Below are 11,437 nucleotides of genomic sequence, written 5' to 3'. Positions count from 1 at the left end.
GTCCTCTTTTGGAAGACCAAACAAAGTAGTTTCGCTTTCACAACGAAACACACAGCGTCTTCACGACATGGCGGCGGCAGCAACAATACTACAGCGAGAATAAAAGTTACGCCTTCTTTCTTTGCGTGAACATTTGGGCGGCGTTATGCAAATCTTCCCACATAGTGATGTAGACATGTGGGGGCGTGTTAGAACGAGCCGTTTTAGCCGTCTTAACTTTGATAAAGAATATCTCTTTGGGTTTGAGACTTTAGTCTTTGCAACTTTACAGATCTTCTTTATTCACCAAGAGCTTGTAACACTCCAAAGAGAAAGGAACAATTGAAATCGCATCATATGACCCCTTTAAGTGTAAACAAATGTTTCAAACAGATTAAAGAACAATAATAAAGAATCAGAGCATTTTCAAATCAATATCGAGAGAATATTTTAGTCCAGATTAAAATGTAGAAATGTAACAAAAATATGAAAGTCTTTAAGTATTAAATAAGTACACTAAATGAATATAAATTTGTGTGCATGTGAGTATTTTTGGGGACGAGTGGTTCTCAATTCCTTGTAATGAACTGAGTTCAGTGAGTTACACAGTATGAAATAAAACTGGTGGCTCTGTGTTGCTTGTCTGACAGTTGAAGACCCAGGGCTAAAGGTTCGATCAGCAGGGGATGAAGAATCACTGACCCAACACTTCTGCCGATTGATTGAGGTGTTGGTGCCGGCAGCCGTCCAGTAACGGGCCTGCAGAGACTTTAGTGCCACACACACAAAACCATTGATTATATTACGCTTTATAATCGACCCTGACAACCAGTGGCTGCTTTAATGTTAACCACAGGGGTCAGAAGAAATATATAAATTCACAGCTCTACTGCTGCGACCCGCTGGATCATCAGAGGCTGACCTTCTTGAGCAGCCAAAAACCTGATAAATAAAAAATGATGCATGCGTCTTTTCACAAGGACGTCTCTTATCCTTTCAGATGTATTTTACGGCTCGCTCTCTCCGCAGGCTGGGTGAATAAAACACCATGATGTGATGCCATGAGCCTCGAGAGACGACATCTAGCATGACAAGGTTACGCAACTTAAAATCGACCTTCTTTACTGCCATTTAATCACCAGCTGTCTCTCCCCCTGGAGGCACAGAGGATGGACACGGGATATTATTTCTCTTGCAAACCTCAGAAAACTTGAGATCTGAGTTAAGTTTCTTTTTAGTGTCACCTCGGACTCAGGATCTAAAAATCACCATTCGAAAGTTTGAGGTTTCAAGATTTTTCTAATTCTTTTCTGCTTACCAGTGCTGCACTTATTTGATCAAAAATACAGTAGAAATTGTGAAATATTATTTCAATTTAAAACAGCTTTTTTCTATGTGAATATCTGTTTAATTGTAATTTATTTCTGTGATGCTGCGCTGTATTTTCAGCATCATTACTCCAGTCTTCAGTGTCACATGATCTTCAGAAATCAGTCTAATATGCTGATTTATTAGAAACATTTCTGATTATTATCAATGTTGAAAACAATGTTGCACAATATGTTTGTGGAAACTGTGATAAATTGTATCTTTCAGGATTCTTTGATGAATAGAAAGTTCAAAAGAATAGCATTTATTTGAAATAGAAATCTTCTGTAACATTATAAATGTCTTCACTGTCACTTTTAATCAATTTATTGCTTCATTGATTTAAAAAAAAGTACTAATCTCTTTAAAAATAAATCTTGCTGATCCCAAACGTTTGAATGACAAAGCAAGTCTATTATTTATTTATTATTATATATATATTTATTAAATTTTATATTGATCAATTATTTATTCATTGGTTTTGGATGAATCTTATCAGAAATATTAATCTTAATAGAAAAAAAGAGATTAGAATTTACAGTGTATATATACAGTATATATATACAATATATATATATATACATTTTCCTTTTCTAGAGAAACATTTCTCCAAGACAGTAATGATATAAAATGGAAAGCACATGGACACTTGAGCTGAAGACTCTTTCTGCTCTCAATTCAATTGTATTACTCTCTATGAGAAGCAATTGAGCTGTTAAAGAGCCTCATTTGTGACGTTTGTTTCCCTCGAGATCAGATGTGAATGCAGGTTTGATCAGTCTGAAATGTTTCTAACACATAGGCTAATAACAATGTAAGAGGACGGAAAGCAAGCAATACAAAGCGAAAGAGAAAGGAGGCAGGCGCTGGGTTATTTTTAATCTCTGAAATGACAGAGAGGGCGACAGGCAACCCATCATCGTCCCCGTCGCCTCCCACTCACTCGCCGCATGAACTCCTCCAGGCTTCCAGGTGGCAACAACACGAGCGTTTCATCGCTCTTGTTCGCTCGTACCCACTCCATCTATCTCTGCTTAGTATTCACATTCTCATGTTCATCTCTCTGCTCCATCTGCAGCAGAAAGGCTTTCTAATGTCCAGATCCTCTGACCTCTGCACTCAACCTGCTCTTTACCAATAAGTCTCAAATAAACACCTAACACCATGTCTACATAAGATGCACACAGCACTTCATGATGTGACAAAGCTAGATCATAATTATATATACATAGTGGCGCTTAAAATTACAGAACAACCTACAATTTCCTAAATTTCAAGATCACTGATTAGTCCTATTTGAAGTTATCCTAAAAGGAGCAGAAGGCCAGTTTTTTAAGCCAATTTCTAAAATTAATTGCATTCTGAAGCACAGTATAAAAAACTTGAAAATTAGATATTTGAAAAAGAACTCTGATCAAAATTAGAGAACACTTACAGATATACCTCCAGGCTATTGGTGTTAATCTGGTACCTGGTGCTAATTTCATTAATTATCTGACAAAGTCCTAGGCCATTGAGTGATTTATAAATGAGTAAAAGTACTTTAACATCAATCCTAAATATAACTGGAAGCCAGTGTAAGGACCTGAGGACTGGTGTAATATGCTCAGATTTTCTGGTTCTAGTCAGAATTCTGGCAGCAGCGTTCTGGATGAGCTGCAGCTGTCTAATGGTCTTCTTGGGAAGGCCGGTGAGGAGACCATTACAATAGTCCACCCTGCTGGTGATAAAGGCATGAACAAGTTTCTCCAAGTCTTGACTGGAAACAAAACATCTCATTCTTGCAATGTTTTTGAGATGATGTTGATTTAGTTACTGCATTGACATGACTGCTGAGACTAAGCTCTGTCTCCAGAATCACACCAAGATTCCTGACTTGATTTTTCCTTCCCTGCAAGCATCTCCCAATCAGCCAAAGACAATGTTCCCGTCACACTGCAAAACGGGTAAAGCAGTTCTTGAAGCTGAAAACACTGAAATAATGAAATGACCGGCCCAGAGTCCTGCTCTAAACACGACTGAAGATCTCTGGAAAATCCTTGGCGACGAAGTTCTGGCTAAGAAACCCACTACAGTCACCGAACTATGGTATATATTATAAATATTATATATTATATCCAAGTACACATAGAAAGAGCAGAGTATAGTTTTCTTCTTCTATCCATGCATTACAATGAAATGTGTGTTCATCTGCTTCTCCCATTTGCTCTTTTTACATTGAATATCACTCTATATAGACTAATACAATCAGATACAACAATAATTGATTAAATAACTATACGATGAGAAGGGTGGTGTAGGTTTGAAGCCAGATTTTTTAAATCACAATTGTGTAATTATTGTCTGGTGAATATGCTAACATAAAAAAGCTCTCTTTATGAATTATGAGTATGTTGGCTACCATAGCTATAAAAAAAGACTTTAGATGACATGAAACTGTGGACAAAGTCTATTAACAATGTGGAAATGTTGGGGTAGTTGGATGGTGGGCATGTTGTCTGCTGTTATGTCACCACCAATGACAAAATCAAACCTACACACTTGGATTTCGCCGTAGTTAAAAGCTGTTGTTTGTAACAATATGAAGTAGAGCTTCTAAAACCCCAAACGCTGTGGCAAAATCACTATAACTCAAGGGCTGATCTTGTTTGATTATTTACAAATCATCACCCTAAAAATCAGGTGCATTGTCGCCCTGGTCTCCTGTTTTGTCTTTCTTTCCTGCTTTGTAATCAACTGCCAATTTTTCGAGAAAAGATTAAGTTGTTTATCCACCAACCGCATGAACAGCCCGCTCTGATTGTTTTAAGTGACCATTAAAGGCCCTCTGGCCCACAAAAGCATCTCTGCTAGTACAAGACAATCAAAGCCACGAAACATCGCTGAAACCACGGAGAGCATCAAGACACACTCCAGCACATCTGATGAGAGCAAAAGTGTTTACATCCATACTTCAGATGGGACTTTTGGGACATTACGCACAAAAGAATCAGCCAAATTATCCCACATGCAATATTTAGCTTTGACTGCAATATATATTTTCAACAGTGACTAAACAACAATTAAACATTTGCCAAAACTAAATAAGACAACATGTAAAAAATAAAAAATAAAAATACTAAAATTCTAATAGACATATAAAGTAAATAAATGTTTTGTGTGCGCAAAATAAAATAAAATTTATTTTTATAGATTTTTTTTACATCTGCATTAATCACCTACAATGTTTTCCGTCAAATTACAGTACAAAATAAACGAAATTTTATAATAAATAAATAAATAAAAACTACTATTAAACTACTTAAAACTTTTAAATATTGAAAATTAAATTAATACAAATAATTTTACTAAGGTTCATAAAATAAACAAACTCTAACCCTAACCCTAAATAAACAAATACCTAAATAAAATAATAATAATTAATTAAATAAGAAATAATTCAAAATATGTGTATACTATATGATTTCATTGTTTTTCAAGTTTGTAAAAGATTCACCATCAAAGCGTTCCAAGCAAAATAAACAAAGAAAAATAAAACTCCTATTAAATTACTAAACTATTGAAATATAACCACTAAATACAAAAGTTACTTACATATAAAATAAACAAATATTATATACACAATATATACTATACGTATATATCTATATAAGTCTGAAAAAACATTCACCATCAAGGTTTTCCAAACAAACTAAATTACAAGACAAAGAGCAAAAATTAAACTACTAAATTGTTAATATAAAACTACTAAAAATACTCAAACTAATAAACACAAAACATGTAACTCATAAAAACAAGTTACTAACATATATATTTACAAATGATATATATATATATGAAAAATAAAACCTACTTTCATTGTAAAAAGACACTTTCTTTGTAAAAGATTCACCATCAAGGATTTCCAAGCAAAACTTTCCACAATGACAAGTTTATTTCTCAAAGTAGGTCATCTTTTCTAAAGCAGAATGCGAGGTCATTCGTTTTATTCTCTGAGAAACGGATTTCAATATTTGGCCAAATGATCTACAGATAAAAGCTTTTATAGCAGAAGGTGTTTTTGTACCTGGCTTTTGAATCGCTCGATCACGGCGGGCAGAATCACGTCCTCCTGTCCGGTCTCAGGTGTTTTTATGATGAAGTCCACATCGTGTCCGAACTCCTTCCCCCTGCACATTACACACACACACACACATTATACACTGAATGCATGTTCACTGTCATCTGCATTAAACAGAATAAGACACACACACACAAGTGTGCGAGTAACAATATTGTTTTTATGATGAAGTCCACATCGTGTCCGAACTCCTTCCCCCTGCACATTACACACACACACACACACATTATACACTGAATGCATGTTCACTGTCATCTGCATTAAACAGAATAAGACACACACACACACAAGTGTGCGAGTAACCATACGGGACGAACGGCTCGTTTAATGGCTTTGCCTTTTCCTGTTACTCAAATAAGGCATTTGGCCTGCGTCATTAAACTCTCTTCTGCCGGAGCTGTCAGACGTTTATGAGTTTCACTGCTGTGTAGAGAGATTATGAAAATGAGTCTCCAAAACTCAAAGGCCTCACATGCAGCAAATTCAGGAGATATTCCGAGATATTTATGTAAAAATATATAACATCTCATGAGGAGGAAAAAAATCCATCTTTCACAACAGTTCTGTGTTTAAAATACATCCAATGGCTGTTCAGTCAAATTTAAACTGTAAAAAAATAATACGAAGCAATTTATGAAAAAGCTCAAATTTAGAAAGTAACAAATATATAACACCAATGTGTTCTCCATCAGAAATGACTGAATTATTATTAAAAGCCCATAAATCATGTGACAACATGCCCCACAGTTCAACATTTCACCGAATATAATTAAAAACAAAACTGGCTCTATAATACATGTTCCGGGTCTTATTGTGAAAATATCCACAATTTCTGAATTTCTAATTAAACAAACACATTTCCAAATAAATAAATGTCAATTTTAAAAATAAATGTATACATTTATTTCTAAATGAACAAACACATTTCTAATTCAATTAATTATTAAACAAGCACATTTCTACACTGTAAAAAAAAAAAGATTTTGATTTTAACGGTAAAATACTGTAAAAATGCTGCAGTAAAAACCTGTTCATTGGTTAACGGTAAGTTTCTGTTTCTGTATTATATATGCCGAAAAACTGTATAAAATCAAACATTACATTTAATGTGATTTTACAGTAAAATACTGTTAAATTTACGGTTTTTGGAGAAAAGAAAAATTAAATTGACATTCCCAAAGTTCACTGTGTGACACTTCATATTTGATGTTTTTTTGGTTAAAATAACTATGTTTCTTATAAATTTTTTATTGTCACTTCTGTACATTAGGGTTTTATCTATCGTTTTATCTGATCTAATGTTGTTAAATTAATGTTTATTGCATAAATAAATAAACAAACAAACATATTTCTAAATAAAAATATTCTAAATAAATCATTTCTATTTCTAAAAATAAATTGATTTCTAAATTAATAAATAACAAAAAAATAAATGTATATGTTAATTTCTATAAATGCATTACTAAATAAATATATTTCTAAATAAAAATACTCTTTGATTTTAAAAAATATATAGATTTTTAAAAAATAAATGTATACCTTAATTTCTAAATTAATTAATACATGTCTAAATAAAGACATTTCTAATTAAATACATAAATAAATGCATTATTAAAATATATTTCTAAATAAAAAATCTAAATCAAGAAATTTCTAATTTTTTTAAATTTAAATTTATACATTTATTTCTAAATAAAAAAATAAAAAAATAACATTATAAAATGAAACAATATTATAAATGTGGCTGATGGCTAAAAACAAGTCTTGACTTAATTATATTTTAATCTTGTGGTTTCTTGTGTTCACTTGTTTACAGCTACACAAATATGATACTGGAATTTTAGTTTGAAGTACAGGTTCAATAAAACGTTTATGTAACAGCACTTTTGAGCTGAATGAAGCCGACATGTAAAACCAGTGTAAGAGAAAACGAGCTGACTTTTACTGAAATACAGCCTTGGTCTCCCTTATATATGGATATGATGAGGTATATTACATATGACGTATTTGAATGGATCAGATGGTGCCACATTCACATCAAAGACCATCTGAAGCCATAAAAGCCGAACACAAATGAGTCTGAGTAGCAGAACAGCGCATAAATGTGAGTTTCTCTGGTTTTAATGGCAGGCGCTGGAAGTGAAGAACACAAGCGTAGGCACAGTTGGACGGATAAGAGGCTCTCAAAACTCTGAACTTGCATTTCTCTTTTGTCCTGCTCGCAGATGTAGTGCCGAATAAACATAGCTTCATATAACCCGACGCCAGGCTGCATATAAAACACTGCTTTTCATACAAAAGCGCAAAGTAAGAGAACAGCTATATTCATCGACTTTTTAAGAATTCATGCAGCTTGCGAATTATTTAGTGCGGGCGTTGTTTAGAAATGAGCTATTTACTGCTGGATCCAATATTGGGTTGAGAGAACACTGCAGTGAAGTCTGGGCCGCTTGTTTTTCATGAGTAGGCACAGATTTATGGTATGACATACTGCCTTGCTACAACACAAAACACCTGCGGCTCTGTTCCAGTACCTAGTGAGCGGCATGTAGCCTTAGTGGAGCTGTGCATGTAAAAGTGTGTTCATGTCACAGGAACTGGCTTCAGTCTTCCAGGCAGAATACAGGAAATTAAAGACGAGCGAATGAGCCCGAGCCGTGCTGCTGTGCGTGATTACAGAGGCAGAATGATGCTCATTTTTGATCCAGACTTCAGAATTCAGGCCTCAGAAGACACCACTAAACGCTCTTCAAACCAGATGGACCACACGCCGGCTCCGTTCCACCTCCTCTGATGGAGATCCGTCAGATGCAAAGCCCAAACATCTCACGCTTAAGCTGACGTATGAGACAGAACCAATGAATCCTGGATCAGAAGCAGCGTTTGATCCTGATGCTGCCTTCAAGTCGTCCTGGGAAGTTCCTTCTGACAACGATTTTGATAGAAATAATGTATTTGTTGGGTAATTTTCAGTGACATTGTAGTATCAATAGGATAGTTTTTTTAATTTTTTTTATTTATAGTTTGTTTTTTATATTTCCTGTTTTAATTTACATTTTTGATACATTTTTGGTCATATTTTGTTGTTGATTTAATACAATTTTATTTCAGTTTTATAGTTATTTTAGTACATAAAGTTAAACTAAATGAAAATGAGTAATGCTGCCTTGGAAACTAGCTGAAATAAATAACATTTAATTTTTTTTATATTTTATTTTATTTCAGTTAATGTTTATTTTTTTATTTAAGGTAAAAATTACACTTTTTGTTTTTAGCTAACTATATTAAAAACTTATATATATATATATATATATAATTTTTTTTTTTTTTATTAGTCTCACCAAGTGTTATTTTACTATTGTTTATACACTATTATAATAATTATTCATATTGAATTAACATTTATTTTATATTTTTAGTCATCATTATAATTTAAGTTTAGGTTTTGGTACTTTTGTTATATGCTTTTTGTCATGGTTATGTTTTGTTCATGAACTTTGAGTTTGTTTTCCCTTGTGTTTTGATTATTTCATTCTGTTCACCTGTGTTCTGTTAATCTAGTCATTAGTCCCTTGTTTGAGTTAGTATAAGTACTCCCCGTTCTATCTATCTATCTATATATATATTTTTTTATTAACAAAATCAAGTTTTAATAGTTTTAGTTAACAATAATAGCACTGGTCACACTTGACTATAAATTGCACCGGGGAAAAATATAATTGAGAGAGAAAATAAAATAGTTGTATTATTACATTTAGAAATACCGTAAAAATAAAACAACACTACAGTACAGTACAAATACTATAAACATGTATTTTAAAAATATAAAAACTAAAGTTTATTTTAACGGTACAAATCATCATTAGCATGAATAAAAGGAAATAAAGTCTGTCATAAACCAGGTAAATGAGCATTTCCGGTCCAAATCTATCACTGTTCTTCATCAAATTACACAATCAAAGTTCACGATCAATACCAAATTAGCTTCCACTGATACGGTCATTATGGTGGTGCTCGTGTGAGCTCATCTTGTAAATACAATCACTCCAACGCGTCTTGAAGGCAGCATTAGTCTGTCGCGCTATAGCTAATGGCAACAGACTGAAACTGAGTGAAAAGAGAAGGTCTCGCGGGTCATTTTAAAGGAGCTTATTGAGTGGGCGAGGCGATGTGACAATGTTCATTTAGAACTCAACAAGCATTGCTAATGTGCTAAAGTCCAGCGCTAGTGTGTGGGAGTTCAGCTTATCCACAGAGCTGCATTAGCAGTCACTTCTAAACGCAAACACACGCATATAAACTCACTGCTAAACAAACAATAATAGCTTTAAAAGGCATGCTAATGCTGGAGTACATTCAGACTGTTAGGACACAATGACACACACTGAAGTGCATAAGGTCACATTACATTTGAGTAATTTTAATGGCTATATGTCTTTGCATGTAAGCATGTGTTTTACATTGCATTCAATAAATAAACATTGTTATTTTACTCACTGTCTTCTTATTCAAACCTGAATGAGATGTTTATGCAGCACAGGGAACATTTTTTTAAAACAGACTCAAAAAGTAACTTTCTATTAGGAACAGAGTGAAGTTTAGACATTATTTTCTGAAAACCGTCCATTATGCAACAGCTTTCAATTCTCATTTGCACTTGGATTCAAGGTTATTCAAGACCGTTCTGCCAGGTTTGACATCAATTAATTTACTGCATCAACCACATAGCAACACCATAGCAATCTCCCACAACACCCCAGCAACCGCATAGTAACACTATACTAATCTCCCACAACACCCCAGCAACCGCATAGTAGCACTATAGTAATCTCCCACAACACCCCAGCAACCAAATAGTAACACTACAGTAATCTCCCACAACACCCCAGCAACCGCATAGTAACACCATAATGTCCCACAACACCCCAGCAACCGCATAGTAACACCATAATGTCCCACAACACCCCAGCAACCGCATAGTAACACTATAGTAATCTCCCACAACACCCCAGCAACCACATAGCAACACTATAATGTCCTACAACACCTGCATAGCCTGTGAAAGTGACCGCACAGCAAGACTGTAATGTCCCAATGTTTATTTTTGGGTGAACTCGTATTATACGGGTAACTATAATATATGCACTAATACACACTGTAAGTCTTTCATAAAGTGCAAATCCATACGGCTGATCTAGTGCCGCACACCCATAAAGAGCTCCTGAAAATCATTTTAGAATTACTAGATATTACATGACAGCTATTTATTTGCTGTCATAGTGAAATACGCTGGTGTTAGAGACGGCATTCTGCTTCTCAGACATCACACATCTTCAGAAGAGCTTAAAAGCTGAAATGCTAAATTAAACCCCTCTGACTTCTGTCACTTTCACAGGCTAAAAATACAGAGATGAGAGAGAAGATGAGACTGCAAGAAGAAGAGTGATGTCACAAGTCTTTATCAAGCACACAGAAATAACAGCTCTTCCTAAACTCATTCATGAAATCAGTTATTAGAAGTGTTTGGCAAGTCAACCACTGCTATTACTAATGGTCATATTAAAAAACAACAACAAATGATTAGACTTTTCACTTGACACAGTAAGAAACCACTTAAAGGGGTCATATGATGCTTTTTTAAAGATCATTATTTGGTGTATTTGGTGTAACAGAATATGTTGACATGCTTTAATGTTAAAAAAACACATTATTTTTCAAATACTGTACATTATTGTAGGTCCTCTATGCCCCGCCTCTCTCAAACGCTTCGTTTTCTACAAAGCCCCTCCTTCCGACAAGCGCAGTCTGCTCTGATTGGCCAGCTGACCCAGTGCATTGTGATTGGCCGAACACCGCAAGCACTCGTCGGAAATGTAACGCCCCTTACCATAATCGCGAGCTTCATCTTTCAAAATAAATGAAAAGACAGAGCCTGAAAGGAGAACAGAGTCGCGTGACAGACACAGTGAT

At 34.4% G+C, this 11,437-nt stretch overlaps 1 protein-coding gene across 1 annotated transcript in view; it reads right to left on the bottom strand.

Annotated features, from left to right (window-relative positions):
• LOC107562388 (DNA nucleotidylexotransferase-like) overlaps positions 1 to 11,437 on the bottom strand; it is an 81,895-nt gene that overhangs the window by 10,992 nt on the left and 59,466 nt on the right. Inside the window, exon 8 of the mRNA XM_016247016.1 lies at positions 5,414 to 5,516. Coding sequence (XP_016102502.1) covers positions 5,414 to 5,516 — 103 coding nt within the window. The remainder of the gene's footprint in view (positions 1 to 5,413; positions 5,517 to 11,437) is intronic.

Source organism: Sinocyclocheilus grahami, unplaced genomic scaffold, assembly GCF_001515645.1.
Source record: "Sinocyclocheilus grahami isolate Dianchi unplaced genomic scaffold, SAMN03320097.WGS_v1.1 scaffold821.1, whole genome shotgun sequence".
Taxonomy (NCBI): domain Eukaryota; kingdom Metazoa; phylum Chordata; class Actinopteri; order Cypriniformes; family Cyprinidae; genus Sinocyclocheilus; species Sinocyclocheilus grahami.
Note: the sequence above shows the minus strand (reverse complement) of the source record. Positions and strands in the feature narration are given on the sequence as shown.